Source organism: Culex pipiens, chromosome 2, assembly GCF_016801865.2.
Source record: "Culex pipiens pallens isolate TS chromosome 2, TS_CPP_V2, whole genome shotgun sequence".
NCBI classification, from domain to species: Eukaryota; Metazoa; Arthropoda; class Insecta; order Diptera; family Culicidae; genus Culex; species Culex pipiens.
Window position 1 is genome coordinate 125,295,084 of NC_068938.1, and position 26,177 is coordinate 125,321,260.

Below are 26,177 nucleotides of genomic sequence, written 5' to 3' on the forward strand. Positions count from 1 at the left end.
TAACCAAGTGAATGATGAACCGTAATACCAGTACAGAGCGGTTTTGTTAATTATCGTTAATTTTGTTTTGTTAATCGAATTAGCGAATCGAAATTAGAACGACTGACAGCTGTCAAAAGCCAAAAACCACGTGCTCAGAAATCGTTGAAAACGGGGTTGAAATATCAACATCACTTTGACAAATGATTTTGACGTTTGAGTGCTTTTTAATAGAGTTATCTACGTGCGCATGTATTGCGTGTAACACGAAAAAAAGTGAGGTTAAATTTTGTACCGTCCAGCAAAACAAATGGCGTGCTAGTGTGCGTGAGAGCGGGCTTAGATAACTCTATTCGATTATGTTTGAATTAGCGAGCATTCGAAATAGCGTACACTCAAAGTGGTGACTTCACGCACACTAGCTTACCATTTGTTTTTGCTGGCGACCACAAATTTTAACCTAAAAATCCATCGTGTACGTACACGCAATACATGCGCACGTAGATAGCTTTATATGGCACTCTTATGGGAAATTGCCTTGAAGGAGATTTAGTGACAAACACTTAAGGCGTCATCCATAAAGTATATCACGCTCTAGGGGGGGAGGGGAGGTCTGGGCAAGTGTGACATTGCGTGTTATAGTATAGGAAAAGCGTGACAAAGGAGGGGAGGGGGGGTAAATTTTGACTGATTTTAGCGTGACGTACTTTATGGATGAAGCCTAAGGAAGCGTTCTTTTATTACGTAACGCAAAAATCGGATTTCTCCTAACAAAATTTCCATACAAATTTTAAAAATTTTGTATGGAGCGTAACATGGCCTCCGTCCCCCCCCCCCCTCTCCCACAACTACGTTACGTAATAATAGAACGCTCCCTAAACACTTAGGGCTAGTATGCAGATCGGAAGGAAAGGGGTCAAGAAACAGCTTTACGAACAGCAGAACAAAGGAGAGGGAGCGTTTTCTTGGGGCTTTTCTTCACCCTCTCTGACTTGCTTGCGCTGCCGCTGCTGCCCATTTTCGTTTTTTCTTGACCGGTTCCTTCCGAAGTGCGTATACCGCTTTAAACGCGTTTTTCTCGGAATACTTGATTTGGCATAATAGCCGAATTTTCAATCATGGGCAGTGTAGCGGGTAATAGATTTTGGCGATTACAGTGAGTCAAATATTTGTCCGTACCCCCCCGTACGGAAAATGTTTGTGATATAAAAGTACATAAAATTCGACTAAAGTGCCATGTTTTATACATCAATCGACGCGGCAGAATATCCTCTTTAAGACACTGTCATTGGATTTGCAAAAAACTTTTTCTTAAAAAATACAAAAATAGTTTACTGAAAAAAGTCAAAAAAAGAGGTCAAATAATTGTCCGTACCCCTAGTAAAAGTACAAAATCAGAACGATTCAAGTGAATTTATTTATGAAATGTTGTTTCTGTGTCAAATACTAGTACCTCTAGCCAGTTTGTGACAACTTTGAACTTCTGATAACTTTGTTTAGTTAGTTTATATTAAAAATTGGTTTAAATTTAGTATTTTTAAGTAAAACTTATCAAAACATAAGTTTATAAACAACTATTTTTATAAAATTGCTATTTTATGTTGTAAGAGTCTCTATTGAACAAGTTTCAACAATATTTGTTCAAAATATACATTGTTTTCATCTTTTTTATTGACATTTTTCGATCAAAAATACTGTTTCGGAACAATACCGTTAAACAATCCGGATTGTCCCGGAACCGGTATAACCCCTCGGGGGGAAATTTTGTGGTGGTCAGATAGAGGACAAAAAAAACCCACCTCTTGCAATTTGAAGCATCCAATTTCGTCCACTACAGCCCGATTACGAGTCCCTAGTCTGAAAATTTAAATTTTCACTTTCCGTGCTGAGAATTTCTGTACCGTCCTGGGTCAGAATGTTTTGCTTGAGGAATTTGAAAATTTCAAATTTCAGACTAGGGACTCGTAATCGGGCTGTAGTGGACGAAATTGGATGCTTCAAATTGCAAGAGGTGGGTTTTTTTTTGTCCTCTATCTGACCACCACAAAATTTCCCACCGAGGGGTTATACCGGTTCCGGGACAATCCGGATTGTTTAACGGTATTGTTCCGAAACAGTATTTTTGATCGAAAAATGTCAATAAAAAAGATGAAAACAATGTATATTTTGAACAAATATTGTTGAAACTTGTTCAATAGAGACTCTTACAACATAAAATAGCAATTTTATAAAAATAGTTGTTTATAAACTTATGTTTTGATAAGTTTTACTTAAAAAAACTAAATTTAAACCAATTTTTAATATAAACTAACTAAACAAAGTTATCAGAAGTTCAAAGTTGTCACAAACTGGCTAGAGGTACTAGTATTTGACACAGAAACAACATTTCATAAATAAATTCACTTGAATCGATCAGATTTTGTACTTTTACTAGGGGTACGGACAATTATTTGACCTCTTTTTTTGACTTTTTTCCAGCCCTCTGTCACGACGGCCATGTTTCTGAAACCTAAATGTTCGACGCGAACATGAAGACAACAAAGAAGATGAAGAACGCATTTGCTGTCAAAATTTGAAATAAACAAACCGCGTGTTAAAAAAAGCATAATTTCATAATGTTGAAATGATTTCCATGAAAAAATAACGACACGGGACGGATTTCCAAACACAAGCGAGTCGACAGCGGGAGTGGGCCAGTCCTCGGAGAAGGTTATCGAAGGATGCTCGGAAAGACCAGCTCCACCACAATCACCGGAATTACGGATGTTTCTGCACTTGGTCGGTTACTCCCTGCCGGAGATTGCAGCGAGTTGTTTGGAAGGATCAACAGCGGGACTTGGCCAGTCTCCGGCCCAGTACTACCCGGCAAATCTTCCCGGTCAATCGGAAGCAGGGCTGCGGAGTCGGGTCATATTTCAAGTGACTCCGACTCCGACTCCGACTCCGGCTTTCTGAGATTAGACGACTCCAACTCCGACTCCGGCTCCGGCTTTCAGTCCCAACCGACTCCGACTCCGACTCCAACTCCGGCCTACCAACTCTAGCCGACTCCGACTCCGACTCCAGTTTTCTACAAATTGTTGGCTCCGACTCCGACTCCGACTCCACATATTTTGAAATGTTTCAAAAGTTTTTTAACTATTATTTTGAAAACATTGATAAATAGCATTATTTAAATTACTCTCTAAGTGCTATGTTTTTCTCAAGGAAGAATTACCGGAAAAAAAGTTTCTAGGTTACAAGTTTTATACGTTGTTGAAACAGAATTCAAAAACTATCTCCAGTTTTGAAGGCATTTTCAGAAGAACAGTTTTGTAATTAAATTGGGTTTTCGTTTTCGTTTTCGTTTTCGTTTTACGGAGCAAGGTGGGGGACGTGGCCTCAAGTCAGTCCAAGTCCGGTTTCTTGTGGAAAAAAGGGTAGTGGCCGAACTAGTATTGCATACCAAATGAACACCACCGGAAGATATAGGGGATCGGGAGGGGGAAGGTGAAAGAAAATTAGTGTAGGTGTGAGTAGTAAGAACTTGGATGACTTGAGCAGTTACGTTAAACTAACTTTAAAACTGAATATAGGAAATCTGGAATTATGATTAAATCAAAAACTCAATTGAGATTTATACAAAGGGAACCTATGATGTATTTCAAATCTAAAGGTAATCAAATAAATTAACTGGAAAATTAAAGATGAAAACTAACTTGTCAAGGGCATTTTTTCTGGACCCCGTCCTGTCGCGTCCGTCAGTAGTCTTGTCGTACACTGCAACTAACTTTAATTTAACTAATCATTTATGTCCAATTATTCATTTCAGAAAAACTAACTAACTTGAAACAACAACCTCAACTAAACTGTCTGAAAGTAACTTGAATCTCAAATCCCCGAAATTTTAATTACAAAGCCAAACATTTCTTTGCCTATTTTTAAAACCTGTCTTGCTGCTTCCAAAAACAATAAACATTAATGAAACGTTCATATTTTACAAGTTGAACACTCGTTGTTAAGACGACTATTTCGTGCCTTCCATTTCATTAAGGCACACAAGCTCTGCAAACAAGAGTGTATCCCTATCATATATCTTATGTAATTTGAGTGAAAGAGACACAATCCTGTTCACACCTGTGTGTCCTTTTGAAATGTTAGGCTCTATTTGATCGTCAAAACTCCAGTAGATCCTCGATTCGCAACAATGATCGATACAACCATAATCCGAAAACCGTTAGTTCAACAGATTAACGAATTTTGTCCGATATCATTTCATTATTGATTGATCGAGACTCTATGGATTTTTTGACAATTCAGAATGGTTAGTATACCACTTCAATTGAAATCAGAAATTCTGATAGCATTACTAAACTGGCTTACACATAACTGAAGTCTGGAATTATTAAACAACCTAGAAAAAGTTACAAAAAAAACTAACTATTCTTCCCCATGTTCTTCCCTGTTTCTAACAGATTTTACGAACAAGAATATTGAGATTCGAATAAAAAATTTCAATATCTTGTAATTTTACATATTATAAAAGCTGTGATTTCTATCAACACAAGTATATAAATATAAAATAAATGTGTGATATATATCAACATCGGAAACCATCTTGGCAAATAGCCCTGAAACGACGGCAACGTGTGGTTCCATCTCCAGGGAGTTTTGTAATTAAATTGGGTTTTATTCACTTAACCTCAAATTAGCTTGTTTGTTTTATTTACATTTAGTTTATTAAAAGCTAATATATTTTAATATTAAATTGCTATTTTTTGAATGAATCATTAAAAGAAAAACCTGGCGATTTAACATATAAATTCAATTTGCACACTTATAAGCTGACATTTATAAGAAGCACATTGACTATCAAAGTCACCTTGTTTTTAAAATAACAATTTTAAACGAAACTGTTTTTTTCAATTCCGCTTTTCCTATCCTTCTGGAGAAACGAAACGGCCTACTTTTCCCTACCAAAAATAACAAAATGGAAAATTTATACCTTTCAACACCAGTGCTGAAAAGTTCCACTTGAAATGATTGCTGAAAAGTTGAACTTTTCAGCACTGTATCGAAGAGTAACATTTTTCAATATTTTTTGTTGAACACACATGAATAATTGACATAAAATTCCATTCAAATAGCGTTTTTCGGAATTGCAAAAAATGTTGTAAGCAACTCGTTGCAAAACTTGTTTTTTTTTGCACCACTCATCATATTTGTTCAACTCGGTAAACCTTGTTGGATAAATGGAACCTAACATTTCAAAGGGGCACATTACTTTTGTAAACAATAGTGTATCCCTTTCACTCAAATGACAGTTTTCATAAGGTGTGAAAGGGACACACTCTTGGTTAAAAAAGTTATGTGCCTTAATGAAATGGCAAGCACGAAATGTACGACTCATGCTTAAAACAACTTCTTTTGCAACTTGTTGCATAAACTACTATTTAAAGCCCCATTAACGCAATGGCTCAAAGAGATTATGATCGCAAATCAAGGTATCGAAAAAATGTCTTCGTGGAAAAGATACTTAAGGGGTCCTTTTCAAATATCCGTGACCTACAAAATATTTTACCTAGGAATTAGTGATTTATTTTAATTTTAAAATTTACAATAGGCGTGCAATACTTCTTGAATCTTCACCTAAAACGAAGCTTTATGAATGATCGTGCACCTCCTTCAAAATATATGAAATATCAAAATATTGGATAAAAACCAAAATCCACAGGTAAAATATTTTCTAGGTCATTTTTAAAGGACCTTTAAGCAATCTTTCCAAACTTACTGAAATCTTGAGATTTGTTCAACGATTGTTTGCAACGATATCAAAATAGTTTGTCAAGGATCAACATTCTCAGATTTTAGTAGAGAAATAGTAAACATTAAGATAATTGATATATTTAACATATTCAATGAATATTTCAAAATAAGTTGCAACTGTATTGATAATTTTTGTCAGTTTCAATCATTTTAAATGCAACACTTTGATTTGTTTGTACTTAGTTATAAACAAAATGCGCATGTTGATTTCTTAGAATTAGATTGTTATAACGATTGAATATTTGTTGGAAGAGTTATACTGTCAGTGACTTTTTCCGATTTTTAAAAACAGCAATTATTATTTTAAATCTTTTTTTGTACCTCGTAATGTTTTTTCTGAAAAATGATTTACTTAATACTTGGGTAAGAGGGAATAAATGGGAATAAACAGGTTATCATTTAGTAAAATAACACAATTAGAGTTTTCCAATCACAATAAAAAGCTTCAAAAACATAATGGCATCTGATAAATCTTTTTTTTTTTAATGGCAATTTAATGCATACGACTTTAAAAAACAGTTGAAAATATAAGAAGTTTTGTAAATTAAGCTGTTTCCTGTCCTTCTGGAGAGTGTTGTAGCAAATACTGAACAACAAGAATTTTTGTTTGCATTTAAGATGACTCCGACTCCGGGTTATCAGAAATGTTCGGCTCCGACTCCGACTCCGACTCCAGCTCATAAAATTTAGCCGACTCCGGCTCCGACTCCGACTCCAGCTGTTCGAGTTTTGACGACTCCGACTCCGACTCCGACTCCAGGTCCCCAAAAAGACCCGACTCCACCGACTCCGGCTCCGACTCCGACTCCGACTCCACAGCCCTGATCGGAAGCAACAATTATCACCTTTTTTCGTAACAGATTTGCACACACAAAAAGTGATGTTTCTTGAAGATTTGGTGTAAACAAACAGACAACACCAATACTGCTATACTCACAGAGCCCACGCAGTAGTATTAGTGAAGAGCCCACGATAAACAACTTGGGCTCTTCACTAATACTACTATGTGGGCTCTTCGAGGTTTTGGTGACTGTCAAACGTTCTAGCCATTTACAGTGGTGCCAGAGGGTTGCTTTTTTCAGTAAACTATTTTTGTATTTTTTAAGAAAAAGTTTTTTGCAAATCCAATAAAAGTGTCTTAAAGAGGACATTCTGCCGCGTCGATTGATGTACAAAACATGGCACTTTAGTCGAATTTTATGTACTTTTATGTCACAAACATTTTCCGTACGGGGGGTACGGACAAATATTTGACTCACTGTATCTTAAAGCCCGAATAATATGAGCGCTTGGCAGCCGCAATGCAAAACGTAAACAAACGCTGGTGTATGTGTGTTTGTATCCGCAAAAAAAACACTACACTCAAAGTAAAAATCATCCTTTTTTCCTATTTCACCCGTCGTCACCCTTTAAAAGGGTATCGAAAATGTACTGATTTTGACATACCCTTTTAAAAGGGTGACGCCGGGTGAACTTAAAAAAGGATTGAAAGTACCCTTTTGAGGGATACTTCTGATTTTGAGTGTACTTTTCGTTACCATAGACATCGTATAAGCTTCCCCGTTAAAAAATCAGACAATTCCCATAATTAAGTCGAGCGGTTTCGGCCGACTCATCGGTCAACGAGTCTGAAGGAATCGGTTATTAAAACAACCGGTTCTTAACCAATTGGGTCTTAAAATTAAGCTTAGATTGCTGATATTATTGTTTACAGCGATAAAGCTTGTTTTTCTGAGTACAATACCCTTTGTACGACAACAAAGAGTTTAAAATGGATTTTTAAATTAATTTTGAAAAATAAACCTAGCGGTCCTTCTTGACAAATAAGGTCCATCGAAAAAAGTTCGAGATTTTAATCGTTGTACATCAACATTTACATAGGGCTTTAGGACTCTATTTAGTCTATGAACAAAAAAAAATCTTACTCAACCCGATTTGATCGGTCCTTTCATAAGGCAACAAAAATCATCCCCCACCCCTCAACAAATTGCACAGCTAAAATTACAGCAGGAAAAAAATATTTGAGACACACACCCTTGTTCTAGTATTTTTGCTTATTAATCCAAAGGACGAGGGATCGAACCCACCTCGAGCGACTTTGATTTTTTGTTCATATTCTTTGTGGGTGCATACTGTGCTTGTTGCCCCTTCACAATGTAACGCTCGCATCCGCGAGCTGTCAAAGCAGCGAGCAGCGCCTGCCCCCTTTCATCGGACAGCCGTCATCGGGTCGAGTTCATCGTCGTGGCTGCGAGGACGTCGGCAAGAAATCAGCGTCCCCACATATTCAAAATTTCAAATTTATATGTTCTTAACTTTCTCGTTGGGAGCAGATGGGAATCGAACCCATAACCATTCGCTAACCAGTCAGCCACGGCCGCTCCCATACTCGACTAAAATCTATTTCTGATCACTTTTTTTCATTTTAATGCAAAAAAAAAATGACAGGACAACATTTTTTTGATTGATCAATTATAGTCCCTTTGGAACGAGCTGTCAAGTAGGACCTTTTCTGTCAAGAAGGGCCGTGATTTTTTTTTAAATTGATTAAAAAATCCATTTAAAATCCTTTGAGTTCGCGGCTTAATTGGGTCCTGAAATGAAACTTAGATTGCTGATATTATTGTTTACAGCGATAAAGCTAATTTTTCTGAGTACAATGACCCTTTGTACGACCACAAAGAGTTTAAAATGGATTTTTAAATCAATTTCGAAAAATTATCCTCGCGGTCCTTCTTGACAGAAAAGCTCCTACTTGACAGCTCGTTCCAAGGGGACCATAGTTGATCCATCGAAAAAATGTTGTCTTGTCAATATTTTTTTTTGCATTAAAATGAAAAAAAGTGATCAGAAATGGTTTTAAATCGTGTTTTTTACCGTTGTACATAAAAATTGACATATGGCTTTAGTACCCAATTTAAGGACATAATTCACTTCGACCAGTCTCCCTGTTTATGGTCTCTAGTCAAAATCAATAATACCGCACAGCTCTATTCGTTGTTCATCGACTGTCATTTCATAAGTGTTTCTTTTGGATCACCCTGTGCATTCGAATTTGAAAACCAAAACAGAATAAGAAAAAAAATCAGTGAGGTTATGAAAATCCATTCGTTTTTTTAAGTGCTCGTAACTTTGGAAAGGTAAGTCTGATTCCAATTTCCTTTAATCCATCCGAAAGGTCTTTTTATATCCTTTCTAAAAATATATAGTATGTGAAGGTTTCTTGAAAAAACCACCCTTTTTACCATAATTTTATGTTTATATGAAACAGTTTTTTTAACATAACTTTTTAAATACTTAATCGAACTTATTGGTTTTAAATAGCAACGTAGGGGACGTTAAGACGGATCTATTAAAACCATTCCGGCCAAAATCGGTTGAGCCTGTGACTAGATATTCCAGTGACATTGATTTGGTACACATGTCTACATACAGCCAAACACACAGACATTTGCTCAGCTCGTGATTCTGAGTCGATATGTATAAATGACGGTAGGTCTAGGAGGTCTAATTAAAAAGTTCATATTTCGAGTGATTTTATAGCCTTTCCTCAGTAAAGTGAGGAAGGCAAAAATACAGTGTTGGGAGATAGCTGGGGAGGCCAAGGTTTAAATATAAGTTGTGCCAATTTTGGTTCTTGAGAAAAGAATTTTTGAGTAAAAGCTTCTTAAAAAATATGATTTACAAAATCGCGACCAAATTATTGTGGTTTTCCTTCTTCGGACCATCCACAAACCACGTGGACACCTTTTTAGAAATCTTTATTGTTTTTTTTTGTGAAAAAAAAAATAAAAATATCGGGGTTTTTTTCCAAGAACCTATTTTTTTAGTTCTAATCAATAATAATGATCATGAAATTCCTCCAAGAGATACAGATTTTCGAATATTTTCGTAACATTTTTGTAAAGACAGCTGCCAACATTGTATGGAGCCTAGTATTTGTGAACCAATGAAAAAATATGGTTTCTTTTATCATAGGAAAAGCCCTCACATAGTTTGAGCCAAAGATATATGCAGTCGATTGAATTCGAAGAGCATTGCTAAAACCGTAAAAAATCACTTTGACACAATCTTATCCACAGACCTAATGTCACCTTAATGACGGTAATAGAAATTTTGTAAATAATATTTTTTGCGCAATGTTCAAAGGTTTAAGCACTTTTTTATTTGAAAATTATTGTATTGCTCAATATACACATTTTCATTGAGAAAATAAAAACATAAACAATCGATTGTGAACTACTTGCCGTACCTTATTTATCGATCATTTTTGCATTTTCAATCAAATTGAGTACTTTAGGCCTAGCCACACATTTTGAATTTTGGAATTGTCGGCTGAAGGACAAACACTTTGGATAAAATTTGCCTTATGAGCAGAAATAAATGGTTTTTGATAATTGCCATAAAAATCGTTGCCACAAATCAAGAAATGCTCCAATTCTAATTTCAGGATTTGTCGCTAACGATAGATGAAAGTTTTCTTTCGCCGTGTTTGGTTAGGATCAAAGATGTTGTTTACTTCACAAAAAAAAAAAATGATAAAAAATAATACTCACACTAATCTTGCGCCACAATTCTGAACTTGCATTCTCGATGATATGTGCTTTTACCACACAGTAGAAATAATCCGGATTCCGGTGTTTACACTCGTCGTAATCATCGTAGTCGTACAGCTTTGGCAAGCTTCTCCACAGCTCCTTCTCGAGTGACGCTTCGAATTGTAATGGAAACAACAAATATTTGTAAGCAACGATACACACTAACAGCAAGGCCACGCCTTTTTTCTTCTCAAAGGAGGCTTTTTCAACGTGTTGTAACCACTTGAGAGGCCAACGAAGCTAATTTCCATGTAAACAATTGAGAAGAAATCAAACATTGACAAGCTGTCTTTTGGGATTCCCCCACCACCCCACACTGCAGTTTGAACTTCAAACTCTTTCATTGCACGTGATCGATCGAGAGTTTTTTTTCGATTTTATATTCTTCTCTTTAAATACTCACTTTGAGCTTCCCGACTGGACACTGCACTTTTCAAGACACTAATTTGTACCACAACTAAAATTATCAGCGTCCATTTTGCACCGGGCGCCATTTTTCTCAATTTAAACACCCCAAAACTGATCAACGATCGCTCGGTACGCGTGCACTCGACCACGCGCTCAGTTCCCACAACGATTGATCAGTTCTTCATGATCTCACGGCAGCAGCGATCGCGAAAGACTAAACGCTAAAGTTCAACTCACAGCCGTTGAACGCGCGCTGATCAGCCCAGGTGAGCGTCGCGACGCTTGGTGAGATGGAGGAGTAGGTGGATTCTGCACTGTTTCATCTTCTGTTTTGCTTTTCCAACATGGGTATGATGCTGATTTTGAACGATTGACGTACGCCCGTGCGACCTTAGGATCGTCGTCATGTGCTCACGCGAGAATCCATGAACGAGAAATTTGGGGGTGATGATGCTGCTATGCGATGTTGTGAGGGGGGTGTAAAACGTGTTCAAATTATGCAGGGTCACCGCTGCTGGCTATGTTGACGCGCCATGTAACGTCGAGGTCTTGCTCGCTTGCCGCAATCTTTAATCATATCGAAATTCTAAACAAATTCTAAACAAATGTATGTGTCTGGGGATTTAGATCAACAATTTGCACCTTGGGTATACGGTGACCTCGGCGAAACATCAATTTGGTGCCCCTCCCAAATTGATGTAATTTTGCATTCCTCTTTAAGCTTTTGGTGCCTATACTGTTTTGTATACCGTAAACCGGGGTGACTTTGATAGGAGTTCAATTTGTTTTTGAAATATTTTCCAACAGGTAAGGTTTTTCTCAAGATTATTATTTTTAAAACATGTACTGGGGTAGGCCACCAAAGTCCATGCACTATTTTGGAAAAAAAAGTTTTTTCAATAGTGTTTGGAAAAATAGTTACGTTAAAAATTCTAAGTTTAAATTCCGGGGTGACTTTGATAGTCATAGTTTTTCTTGTTAAAATCATATTTAAGATGTTCAAACTTTATTTGTACGTTAAATGTACCATCACTAAAGTAGCTGATATAGTTTTCAAGAAAAAAAATCAATGTTTATATTTAGTTAACTAAGTTTTTAAGCTTTTTATCAAAATACTAATAAATTTTACATAAAATTGTTGAAAAAAAGAAATTTTGCCTGAAATTTGTTAAAACTAGTTTTGTTTATAAAATTATCGATTTATATTGCATTATAAACTGAATACAAAGCACGAATCACAAGTTTTCACATTTTACATGAAAATTGTTCAACTGAAATTGCCTATAAATTTGGAGATTTTTTTTAATTGTGTTTCAAGGACACATAATTTTTATTATTTACAAACTTATTCAACATTCTCCTAGTGGAAAATTGTCCAAAGAATCCGAAAATGCATTCAGTTTTCCGATTCAAAATCATGTTCATTGAGAAAATCATGACACTTTGAGAAGTTTAAAATAATGACTTTCATCAACATTTTCTTAATTATAGTTAACTAACTTTTTAAAAATTTTAAAATTTTATGCAATGTTCTTCTTGAGGTACTTTGAACACTTCTCTACCACAGGGATCTGACAGGCATGCACTTTCCCGAAGTCACCGCCAAAGGCGCTGTCAATCTTGTTTACGTGGGGTTTTGGAAAAGGATGTATGAAACAAAATATTTAATTTTTATCATAAAATTAATTAATTTTTAGTTTTACTCATCTTTTGCTTATATATTTAAGTAAATGGCAAGGATTACGTACAGATTTCCTCATTTATCATTTATAGGACCGATAAACAAAGTTGTACTAGAACAACACGTAACATTAAACTAAAAATTAAATATATTCAATTTCCTTGAAATAAAACTAGCTTGGTAAGATTCTTCCTGACCGTTGGTTTCAATTCAATTACACTTTTAGAATACTCAGTTTATTTAACATTTAAACATAATTCAACCACGAGTTCGATCAACATATTTCGATGATTATTCATTGCATCCTGTTCTAAATCTGAGATTAAATTTAAATCTTTTAAAAAAACAACAATTGCTACAAGTTATTTGAATATTAATTAAAGTTCCAATCTGAAACTAAATGTAAATCGCTTGAAAAAAAACTTGGTTATTAAAACAAAAAGTTTTTATTTTTGCAATTCATGTGCATAAAACATTTTTAAAAACCTCGCTGCAAAAACTTGGTTCGATCTTGGTTCGATTTTGACTTCACTCGCTTTGTATGTGGATGACAGTCGTGACGTATCCGTGCTCTACCACGGTCAGTATGATTCTGAACCATTCCGTAGGTATTTTAATAGTACTCTTCATTTTGCAGAAAAATCGCAAACCTATCAAAGTCACCCCGGCTATCAAAGTCACCCCGTTTTACGGTATTCACTAAGAATTTTTTACATTACTTAAGAGCGAGTCCATGAACAGGGCATACCCCTTTGTATGGGACGTCGTTTGGACCTCACGAATCTGTCTGAAATTTTCAGGGATTGTTTGTACATAGAAAACTAGCATCTGGCCAAAATATGAGCACTCTAGGTCAACGGGAAGTGGGGCAAATAGGGACAGAAAATTTTAATGTTCAAAAACGTCAAAAACCTTAAATAACTTACGCAAAATTCAATGTAATTTCAAAATTCAAAATGCATCTGAAAGGGCTTAAAAATGCAACAAAATGCAGGAAGAAGCATCCTAATTGGTTAAATATAAAGGGAGTTATTAGCATTTTAGTGAAAAATAGCATAATTTTCAAGCTCAAATAAAAAAGTGTTCCATCCAGATATCAACTCGATTCGTCCTGTAGCTTGTAGGGGGCATTTGGAACTACCATCTGAGACTGAGAACGCGTTTGGGTAAGGCAGTTTAAACATATCAAAAAGACACTTTTACTTTTAGTGAATTTTTTGTTTGTTAATTTTTGCTTGAGGGACCCCTAAGATCAAATTTTCCGGTGATAATTTCATCATATTCGTGTTTCTGAGACAATGTCACAATAGAAACATGCACAAAAATGTTTATTTTCAGCCATTTTAACCCTTTAAAAAATTAAAGGTAAAAAAAATAAGAAGCTGCTTTTCTCTGGTGTCATTTTCGAGTGATTTTCGGTTTTATTGGTGAATAATCAAGATACAATGAGTTATTTTGAAGTGCATAACAGAGTTTTGGAGTTCTTTACAGCTGTGTGTTGCATCATAATCCATTTAGGAACAATTATTTCTTTAACTAAGGCACTAGCAAGAGTAAGAAAAAATTGCAAAGGAAAGGGGATAGAGGAAGAGAAAGCTTATATCTATATCATAGGTAATTTATCCTTTGTAGATGTGTTTGATCATCAGTTCCCCAAGGGCCAGGAATTGTTCTGCCTTGTTCCGGCAGCTCCGAAACCGCGTCATCATCTCCCCCGCGAGAGCAAAGAACTCCGGCAGGGTGAAGAGATCTTCCCCGGTGACTTCTTGCTGGGCCGTACTGCCGCTACCGGCAGCGACCACGCTGGCGAACGAACGCCCCCAACCAGGAGGGAACGCTGAATTTTCCGCTGGAACCGTACGCTGTCCAGCTGCAGGAACGGCTGCGCTCGTACTTCGCTGAGGAGGGTGGGACGCTTTATTCTTCCTCTTTTCCTGCTCCTCGAGGTAGGCCTTGCGCGCGACGCATCCGCGGTAATTGCCGGTATGGTTGCCGTCACAGTTCGCGCACTTTACGCGCGGCTTGGTTTGTTCTGCCTTGTCCCCCAAGTCCGCCTTTCGTGGCAGTGCGCACGCCTCCGAGAGGTGTGACTCACCGCACTTCACGCAGCGGGGCCGGAGGTTGCAGTTCCGCGAGCCGTGACCGAATTTCTGGCAACGGTGGCATTGCGCTACGTCCATCGGGTTCTTGGTGTAAAACCGCCAGTATACCCAAAAACCGTCCAAAGTTTTAGTCCGCCGCAGGTCTTGGATCTTGACGGTGCCGCGGTCGAAGTACAACAGGTACAGTGTGTGTGTACCTGTTACCGTTGTCTTGCGCGAGAGCACTTTAATCTCCCGCGGTTTTATTCCGGCGTCCGAAAGGTGAACCTTCAGGTCGGAGATCGGACGGTCTTGATAACCCTGTAAGACGACCTTAACAGGAGGCTTCTCGGGGTTGAATGTGTAGAAGTTGAAGTTGCTACGCTTCAATTCTTCAAACACCAGGTCGAAGCTCTTTTTATTCAGTGTGATCACTTGCATTGCTGACTTACCGATTTTCAGACAATATCCGAGGCCTTCCAGCAACTCATCAACATCGTCCGCCAACGTGTCCAAAACAAAAATTGGAGGTGGTCTTCGTTCCGTTGGAGAATTATTCTTTTTTGGCGTCGGCACTTTTTTCCGTGCACGACCATCGTCGTCGTCGGTAGTGGTGCTACCGTCGATGTTGTTGTTGTTTTCTTCGTCGTCGCTCAGCATCTGGAACTCGTTCCTAATGGGAATGTTGGCGGATGTTGATGTGCCACTGGTCGTGGCACCGGAGGTACCCGAACGGGTTCGCACTGGTGATCTTGGAACATATCCGGGGTGTAGTAACTTTTTGTCGATTCCTTCTGCGTTCACGCTCCCCTGCGCGATGGCGGTCGACACGGCGTTGGTTTGTTTACCTTTTTGCACACGGCCGGTAGATGAACTTCGCGGGTTTTTCGAGGCCGCACTCGAACTGCCACGGCCACGGCCGGCCTTTGGCATGCTGGAGAAGCAAACTCGCGGGTAACCACAATCACTAGCTGCATGCTCTCGTGCGTACACGGAGGGGGCTGGTCTGGTGTAATTTACACTGCAAAAAATACACACTTCTGCTTCAAGTGGTTTTCCACATGACTTTGCATTTGCCTCTAACACTTAAAACGAAAGTGGTTCCCATATGCTATGGAAACGTTTTACAATTAAAAAAATATGTTTTGTTATTTTGGAAAAGTCAAACCCCAATTTAAAGTGTTAAGTATCACTTAAATAAAAATGTAAGAACACATGAAAATTTTCCAAATCAGTTCAAGCAAGATGGCCGATGGATTGCAAGCATTGTGCTTTGTTTGATGAAAATTCGGAAAGGTTTCTAGACCAACAATGCAAAACGGTCGTTACCACTCGCCTAGGGTGGCTCCTCAGACCATTCACCTTCCCAAAAATCGTCCAACTCCAAGCGAAACTTACTTGAGGATACCGTGGAGATTTTACCTTATTACTCTTAAAAAAGTGGAGCATCAACACTTCCCGTTATACAAATCCCTTTCCTTGTCCCTGGTGCGCGGTGGAGATGGGAGCGGCCGGCAATGGACGGCCGCCATAGTGGTGAGAATCTAGTTCAGATGGAATTGGTCCTATTCCCAATTAACGATTCCTAGGCAACTTGGGCTTAGCTAATCATCACATCGCATGGCGAAAATCCAGTCTGCAAAAATCACCGTGTCCTATCGAAGCGAAGCGATCAAGGATCTCAATTCAGTTACAGCAACAGCAAAAATCTTGAAAGAACAGCATCTCGAAGAATCCGCGAAACCATGCCGGAACTTGCAGAATCAAACTCAGATCGACCGGCACAGTTTGCTCGGCAATGAAGAACCCTGTAGGAAGGAATCCGGAGCCCGCCATGCAGGAACTCTAACTAAGGAAGCTAAAATCTGGTCCAAAGAACGACTCAGCCAGGATGCTCAAGAAGGATGCTGCCCTTGAACATTCCGTTGAGTGACATATAATGAAGTAAGTGTGAGTTTAGTGTGGAAAGTAATAAATATAGTAATAAAAAACTATTGTTTTTGCAAAAAACAGTAATGCTAATCAAAATAAACATTATGTGTTCAACATATGGAAACTATGATCTACCAAATGAAAGCTAAGTGGAACAGCTATTGAATTTCACATTTGTCAACAAAGTTTTTCCACTTTGTATTTTCAATAGCTATCCACTTAAAATTGAATGTTCAAGCAAATGCGGCGGATTTATGTGTGAATCACATACGTTGCAAGTGAGGATTTTTTGCAGTGTAGGTAGGTGGAGAATGACCCAAATAAAAATAATCAAAGTCTATTGAATGAAAACCGGTGGATTGACTAGAGACACGGATTCCAACATAGCAAGGGGCAGCAAACGTTTTCATGTAAATCCTTCCTATTGTTTTTCGGAATTGCAAAATATAAAATGTGTGTGCTTCATGTTGATAGTCTCGATTTTTCTAGCATTCGTCTTTCGAATCCAACTCTGCAGTGCGTCGTTGGATAAACAAGACTTTTGCTGAAAAAATCATCTTTTTGCAACTTGTTGCAAAATCACCTATTTTTTTTCAATTTATGATTTTACTAAAATGAGAAAGATGAATTCATGATCAAAAGCCAAAAAAATATCATTCAGCACAAAGTTTCACAAAAATCACGAGCCAACCAGCAATTTGAGCCACCAACACTGACTGGTTTTGTGACCTTTTCCGCGAAATACCTAAAGCACCTGATATTGAACTTGACTAAGGCGTCATCCATAAAGTATGTCACGCTAAAATCGGCCAAAATTAACCCCCCCTCCCCCCTATGTCACACTTTGTCACGCTGGCTCCAACCCCCCTTCGAAAAGTACGTCACATTCTGTTGAACCCCCTCCCCCCTTCATATTGATTTTTGAATAATTATTACATGATTTATAAATAGGATTATTTATAAATTCGGAGTTCAATTGAGAAAGTTTTTAATTTTTATAGGTTGTGTTTAGATTTTTTTGTTGAATGTTGTAGAGATAGAAATCACTATCAGCAGTTTTTTTTTTGAAAATCTAATAATTTAAGCATATTAAATCTATCATCGGAAACTCAGTTTCTTAAAGCCTTGTGTCGTGTTTGATTTATGAGTAAATTTTATCTAAAAAAACTTTTTTTAGATATATTCTTTGACTGAATTTTCAGTATTCAGGAAATATTCTGGCGTGACGTCACGATCTCACGGACCCCCCCTCTCCCCCTTGTCACACTTTGTCACGCTTGCGACAACCCCCCCTCCCCCCCTAGAGCGTTACGTACTTTATGGATGACGCCTAAACAAATTCTCCTTGACAGTGATGGTCTTGAGCATACAGCTGAAGCGTCGCAAGCGTTCCCCGGTTACAGAAAGTGTTAACAAGGCGTACACTAGAGGAGAATTTATGCCAGGTCTCTTAGTACACAGCGCTATGAAACTTACTTACAATTGCTGTATCAACAATCAATTAGCACCTATTTTCAGTGAGATCATTGCAAATGTCGGTGGTGCTTACATTTAAATAATTAAATTCAATGTTTTTTTTTGTTTACAAAATCAAAAGAGATAAACAAACCTTTGATTGTCAAGTTTCCCAAAACCAAACCAACGCTGACTTCACTTCATCGAAATTCATTCCAAAGGAAACGAGCCCAAGCACTCAATCTCGCTCACGTTTTCACCCATTCACCGTACGATCCATTGATCAGATTCATCGCCACCGTGCACGTTGCAAGGTGAAGTTTGTTTTGATTGCGGCTTCTTTCGATCTGATATTCGTTTGCGATGCTCGTTGGTGTGTTTGCCACCGGAGATCGCTATTTGAGAAACAGTCAATGATGTAATGAGTGCCTTTTTGGATTCCATTAGATTAACGGTCGCTGATTGTTTGAGCAACAATTAATTGAATAAAGTGAAGTCACTAACTGAAGGCCATGCCCATTCGACTGGAAATGACTAAAAATAAAAAAAAAGTGTCAAAAGACGCCAAATTTACCGAACTTTATGATGCGAGCCATTAAGTTGCCTTTTTTGCCAAAATATCTATTATCACGCTGAAATTGTCATCAATCTGCCAAGTTGCGTGGTTGAGCGTGGCGTGGTACAACCACCTGCTGAGACATGCCAGTAACCGGCTTACCTTCAGAGGTGTGGAATTAGACGTTGGAATAATCAGAATAACATTAGGAACATTACCCATTAGTTGCTCTTCTGGTCCTCTAGATGTTTTTAAATAAATTAATAAAATTACAATTTCAGGCATACCTTTTATCTTCTATCTTCTTCTATCTTCTATATATATAAAAAATTTCGACGGTTTTGTTCGAACGCGAATCAATTTAACACGGAACGTCGGATCGAGTTGCTCTTTGTTGCGTTGGGTTCGTATAAGTCCAAGGAAGGTTCTTACGCCAAAAAGTTACAACTTTGGCCACACTCTGGATTCCGGGAAATCTGCAGATTGTATGGGAAAAGTTATGTAAAATCAAATTTTGATCACAGGAGGCTGAATAAGCAACAAAGTTAAAAACTAACTTAATCCACCTATGTGGTTGATGCCTTCCTCACTTTTTACCAAAAATGGGTATATGAGTGGTTTCATAATTTTTTTAGATCCAGAAAAAAAGAACACAGTGTATAACTTATGTGGTCATAACTCGAGACAGGGTTGCCAGATCTTCAATGTTTTGGACTCTTTGGAAAGACCTTTCAATTTCCTAACCAACGATGGGTTGGATGATGGATCCGGACATAGTTAACATACATTTAAGTGAGATCCGGCTTCAAAAAAGTACATAAATATCACTTAAGTGGTCATAACTCGAGACAGGGTTCCCAGATCTTCAATGTTTTGGACTCATTGGAAAGGCCTTTCAATTACCTAACCAACGATGGGTCGGATGATGGATCCGGACATAGTTTACATACATTTAAGTGAGATCCGGCTTCAAAAAAGTACATAAATATCACTTAAGTGGTCATAACTCGAGACAGGGTTGCCAGATCTTCAATGTTTTGGACTCTTTGGAAAGACCTTTCAATTTCCTAACCAACGATGGGTTGGATGATGGATCCGGACATAGTTAACATACATTTAAGTGAGATCCGGCTTCAAAAAAGTACATAAATATCACTTAAGTGGTCATAACTCGAGACAGGGTTCCCAGATCTTCAATGTTTTGGACTCATTGGAAAGGCCTTTCAATTACCTAACCAACGATGGGTCGGATGATGGATCCGGACATAGTTTACATACATTTAAGTGAGATCCGGCTTCAAAAAAGTACATAAATATCACTTAAGTGGTCATAACTCGAGACAGGGTTGCCAGATCTTCAATGTTTTGGACTCATTGGAAAGGCATTTCAATTACCTAACCAACGATGGGTCGGATGATGGATCCGGACATAGTTTACATACATTTAAGTGAGATCCGGCTTCAAAAAAGTACATAAATATCACTTAAGTGGTCATAACTCGAGACAGGGTAGCCAGATCTTCAATGTTTTGAACTCTTTGGAAAGGCCTTTCAATTGCCTAACCAACGATGGGTCGGATGATGAATCCAGACATAGTTTACATACATTTAAGTGAGATCCGGCTTCAAAAAAGTACATAAATATCACTTAATTGGTCATAACTCGAGACAGGGTTGCCAGATTTTCAATGTCTTGGACTCATTGGAAAGGCCTTTCAATTACCTAACCAACGATGGGTCGGATGATGGATCCAGACATAGTTTACATACATTTAAGTGAGATCCGGTTTCAAAAAAGTACATAAATATCACTTAAGTGGTCATAACTCGAGACAGGGTTGCCAGATCTTCAATGTCTTGGACTCATTGGAAAGGCCTTTCCATTACCTAATCAACGATGGGTCGGATGATGGATCCGGACATCGTTTACATTCATATAATTGAGATCCGGGTATTTGTGAAACCACATTTTTATGCATAACTTTTGAACTACTTATCGAAACTTCAAACAATTCAATAGCGATGTATGGGACCCTAAACCAAGTCGAATGCAACTGGTTCGATCAGAATCGGTTCAGCCAGTGCTGAGAAAACTCAGTGAGAATTTTGGTCACATACATACATACACACACACATACACACACACATACACACACACATACACACACACATACACACACATATACACACACACAGACATTTGTTCAGTTTTCGATTCTGAGTAGATTTGTATACATGAAGGTGGGTCTAGGAGCTTTTAATAGAAAGTTCATTTTTATAGCAGGATTATAGCCTTACCTCAGTGAGGAAGGCAAAACGTCAACAAAGAAAAAAGGCAGAACGAAGTTTGTAGGGTAAGGCTTGTTATTATGTTTATTGTGCACTTTAAGCATCATTCAAAAACATTCCCATTGGTCGACTGTTTTTAATTAACGTAAACTTATTTGAGCAACTCTCTACGAAATCGGCCGATTTCGACCATTTTTATTTTTTGTATTTTTTTATTTGACTTAAACTTTGTGGGGGCCTTCCCTATGACCAAATAAGCTATTTTGCGTCATTGGTTCACCCATACAAGTCTCCATACAATTTTGGCTGCTGTCCATACAAAAATGGTACGTAAATATTCGAATGACTGTAACTTTTGAATGAATTTTCTGATCAATTTGGTGTCTTCGGCTGATGACTATTGAGAAAAATATAGGTACACGGGAAAAAAATTGCCGATTTTTTAATAAACATTTTTTTCACAAAGACTCAATTTTCCAAAATACGTATTTTTTGATTTACGAGATTTTTTGATATGTTTTAGGGGACAAAAACCCGCAACTTTTGAGCCATAGAGAAACATGGTCAAAAAATCTGCCGCAGAGTTATATTTTTTTGAAAAAATAGTGATTTTTAGAAAAAAAACATCGAAGTTTCATGCAAAAACAAATTTGACATTATTTTTTAATGCAAAATTGAATTTGCAATCGAAAAGTACATTACAGATTTTTTGATAAAGGACTCCGTTTTCAAGATATAGCCACCAAAAGTGCGATTTTAGCGAAATATTTGCAGTTTTTGGATTTTTAAAAATAGTGAAAATTTGCTATAAAATTGTCTAAGAGACATTGAAGATTGGACCTCGAGTTGCTGAGATAGAGCCGCTTTAAGAAAAAGAAACACGAAGATTGAAGTTTTCTAAATCTCACCAAAACAACCCAACATTTTCTAATGAAGATATCTCAGATCTTTTAGAAAAAAATATTTTATTTTTTTAAATCAAGACTAATATTTTAAAAGGGCCAAACATTGAATAACATTGAAGTTTTGAAGCTTTGGTGTCTTCAGAAACGTTGTGGCAAATGAAATGGAACAACTTTTGGTTTGGTGAAAATTAGGGCTGCTCACGATTAGGATGATTCTGATAATCTAACTTTTCGGGAATATTTTTGGGAATTCTTGTGCCTTATTGAGCTTGCCAATCCAAGCATCATTGTTGAAAACCCCAAAATTTTACCTCGCAATTTACGCCTTCCAATACCAATTTTAGAGAATCAGTTTTTTGAACGTATACTATACTATAATAATTTTGGGTTAAGTTTTCGAGAAAAGTAATGTTCGAGGCATTGTTAGAGCTCTAAAAACTATTTTTTTTTTCAAGTTAATTTGATCTGAAGGATCAAAAGTTACAGCCATTTTAAGGTAAAAGAATTTCAAATTTAAAACATAAATATCTCAAAAAAGCGCAGGCCAAATTTTAAGCTCAGTTTGCTTGCAAAAGGGATCCAGTTTTCTTTAAATTTGTTATACAGTCATCCCTCATATTCGGAACAGTTTACAGATCGGACAATATTTAACAAATCATATAAAATCTATAATTGAACATATAGATTTGCTTTTACCTTCATGTGAAAGCTTTTCTTGCGATCTTTCGATTGATGTATAGACCGGCTATATATTTTTACGTATTATATCAAGTTTTCAAAGAATAACATTGACCCTTGAAATCCACAAATTCGGAACACTTTTTTCTTACGATGTAAACAAACTTTTTTTCTCTCCAGGAGTACCTATTTTTAAAAAAATAATGACTTTGCACTCTGAAACCAATAAAACTCATGCTTAGTAATGTTTTATGAATGGTCTGATAACTTTTTTATGGAAATATTAGTTAAATTCAGGCGTTACACAATTGTGGGAGACACAATAACATCCCACAATCATGGAACAGGCAATTTGGAGGCAGTGTTTTGGTGCTCTGGATAAAATAGTCTTGAAATGCAGTTTTTGTTTGAAAAGTATTACTTTTACTAGGGAAATAGCAAGAGAATGTTCAAATAAAGGCCCTAAAAATAGCAGGGTCGGCAGAAAAGTTGCATTTTGCATTCTATTGACAAATAACCACAAAAGTGTTCCGAATTTGTGGGTGTTCTGAATATGTGGGATGACTGTATCTACTTTTCAATATGTCTAATTTTCAAGGGAAAGGTGTATGAGTAGAGGGTGACGAGCGGGAATTCCCGGGAAAAATTTCCCGGGAAATCGACCATTTTTGGACCTCTCGATTCCCGGGAAATTCGGTCGAGACTCCCGGGAATTTTTTAACTTATAAATATTGAAGCAAACATAGATAAACTAATAAGAAAAACATTTTGAAAAAATTGTTTTGAACATTTAATGTTCAATGTTCGATGTTCAATTTCGAAAAAACCAATGCTTCTCTAATCTTCTTATCCAGAAAGTTTAAACTTTAACTTGTCAAAAATTCCAAACGCTAGAATTGAGAAAAATTTGGACCCCAAAATTTACCTTTAAAAATATTTACCGGTTACACCCCAGACATGAAATCAAATGTTTTATTTTCAAATATTTTTTTTTAATTATTTCTAAGAGGGAAAAGATTTTTCAAGTTAAGTTTATTTCCATAATCTTCTCTTGAGCATAGCAATCCTCATAATCTAGTTTTTTGTGAACATATGAATTTTCCTGATAACTCTAAATATTTCTTCAATTAAACTTTAGAGTTGACCTCAAAAATAACAAAAAAAGTTGAATTTGTTGTTTTCAGTCGATGTTTATCATATTGCAAAATTCCCGATACTGGAAAATTATATATTAGTTATATTAGTTATTATTTTTTTTACAAAAATCTAATAACAACTTTGTGCAACTTTTGAAAAATGACTCAGTGCGAATTAAGATTTGTAAACATTTTAAACTATAATTTTGAGTCTTAAAAAGCTCAGGAAACGATTTTGTATTTCAGAAAAAAATCAAAAAGTTTCATATAGTTCCTTAAAATTATGAGGCTGCTTAAATTACCGTTTCATAGAATAAGTATGAATCCATTTTAACTGAATTTATAAAAAAAAAACAAAAAAAAATTATTACTTTTCATTTTATTAAATTTTAGCACTATTGGCATAGTAAAAAAAACTCCCGGGTCCCGGGAATTCCCGGGAAATGGCCAAATTCAACTCTCGATTCCCGGGAAATTGAAAATCTCGAGAATCGTCACCCTCTATGTATGAGACTACTCTAATGAAATTTGAAAATTGTCCAATTCCAATTGTCAATTGTTTTTCCAAGTAATTTTGTTTGTTTAATTTTGGATCTGGATCTTCCCTCAGAATGTGTCAAAGTGTCAAAATATCATTTTTTGGTCTTATTTTGGGCTAATATGATAGTTTTACGTAGGAAACCGTTTTTTTGTTTCTCTTAGTTTTTTTTTCGTTCAGGTCTGCTGCAGGTGACCTGGAACGGCCATGATCAACGAAGAAAATTTTTTTTAAACGTTTTTTTTTTGTAAAATCACGCAAACCGATTTTTTTTTAAATGTTTGTAAGTATCTGCTCACAACTTTGTTGAACATTGTTACACTTTAAAAAATAACCCTTAAATTTTTTTTTCAAAAACAAGAATTTTCAAAATGTTAAATATTCCTCTAAATGAAAAAATGCCCTTCCGATTCAAAAATTACATTAAATCTCCAAAAAATTACATGCGGCAATACTGCGTACGATTAAATAACGAAAAAAGGCAGAATTTTCGAAGCTATTTTGCCTTCCTCACTGAGGTAAGGCTATAATCCTGCTCTAAAAATGAACTTTGTATAAAAACGTCGTAGACCCACCTTCACGCATGCATATCGACACAGAAACGAAAACTGAACAAATGTCTGTGTGTATACAGCAATTCCCCACGAAAACAGCATGGAAAAAAACAAAAGTCCTCGGATCGGACTCAAAATTTTTCTGGGGGTTCCCTGGCCGAAATAATTTGACCCGTATTTTTTTGTTTGGCCATTAGGGTGACCTACGCTGTGTTAGGGTGGTCTGAAAAATGGCCATTTTCGTCGATTTTCGCAAAAACCACTTTTTTCGAAAAATCATAACTTCTCGCCATTTTAACCGATTTCAATTGTCTTATACGCAAATGAAAGGTGATAAGTTGACCTTTCAAAGAAAAATAGTATCAAGTTTCAAAAATCTAGCCTAACATACGAAAAGGGCGTATGAAACTTTAAAATGCCGTTTTGACGGTGTCTGGACCAAAGAGCCTATGTCTGGAAATATTTTTATCGGATTCCCCGGACATTTTTACATAACATACTAAAAAATTGGAGGAGTTCATTAACAGGATTCCGAGGTATGATTTTTTGAAAATAAAATCCGTGTTTATTGACGCGCCGCGCGCAAAAACCGGAAAATGACGAAATTTGCAAAAAATCAACTTTTTCCACTAAAACTGCGATAACTTTAAAATTTCAGCGATGACCTATAGATGTTTGGGTGCCAAAATTTTCGTAATTAAGAGACGCAACTTTTGGTACCCAGACATGTATAGGTCATCGATGAAATTTTGAAGTTATAGCAGTTTTAGTGAAAAATGTTGATTTTTTGCCAATTTCGTCATTCTCCGGTTTTTGCGCGCGGCGCTTCAAAAAACACGGATTTTATTATCAAAAAATCATATCTCGGAATCCTGTTAATGAACTCCTCCCATTTTTTAGTATGTTATGTAAAAATGTCCGGGGAATCTGATAAAAATATTTGCAGACATAGGCTCTTTGGTCCAGACACCATCAAAACGGCATTTTAAAGTTTCATACGCTCTTTTCATATGTTAGGCTAGATTTTTGAAACTTCTTACTATTTTTCTTTGAAAGCCCAACTTATCACTTGACCACCTGACAATTGAAATCGGTTAAAATGGCGAGGAGTTATGATTTTTCGAAAAAAGTGGTTTTTGCGAAAATCGACGAAAATGGCCATATTTCAGACCACCCTAACACGGCGTAGGTCACCCTAATGGCCAAACAAAAAAATACGGGTCTAATTATTTCGGCCAGGGAACCCCCAGAAAAATTTTGAGCCCGATTCGAGGACTTTTGTTTTTTTCCATGCTGTTTTCGTGGGGAATTGCTGTATATGTGTGTATGTATGTATATGACCAACAAACTAGCTCATGTTTCTCGGCACTGGCTGAACCGATTTGCATTCTACTTGGCTTAGGGTCCCATAGATCGAGTTTTATACAGATTGAAGTTTCGATAAGTAGTTCAAAAATTGAGTATAAAAATGTGTTTTCACATATATCCAGATCTCACTTAGAATGGCATCATTAATGCGCTGACCACGGGGACGCGTTGTCTTGTTTTTGCATGCTCATTTTCATTTCTTTTGTGTCGCTGT

General features: G+C 36.8%; 1 protein-coding gene across 2 annotated transcripts in view; it reads right to left on the bottom strand.

The window, feature by feature from the left end:
* LOC120415015 (O-acyltransferase like protein-like) overlaps positions 1-26,177 on the bottom strand; it is a 42,943-nt gene that overhangs the window by 14,182 nt on the left and 2,584 nt on the right. The window contains exons 1-2 of one of the 2 annotated variants that reach the window (XM_039576378.2): positions 10,786-10,996; positions 10,341-10,495 (exon numbers count right to left, since the gene is read on the bottom strand). The exons of the other annotated variant lie outside the window; for it this stretch is intronic. Of the exons in view, the coding sequence (XP_039432312.1) occupies positions 10,341-10,495; positions 10,786-10,876 (246 nt within the window). The 5' untranslated portion in view covers positions 10,877-10,996. Of the gene's footprint in view, positions 1-10,340; positions 10,496-10,785; positions 10,997-26,177 lie in introns of those variants that run through there. 2 annotated transcript variants of the gene reach the window in all.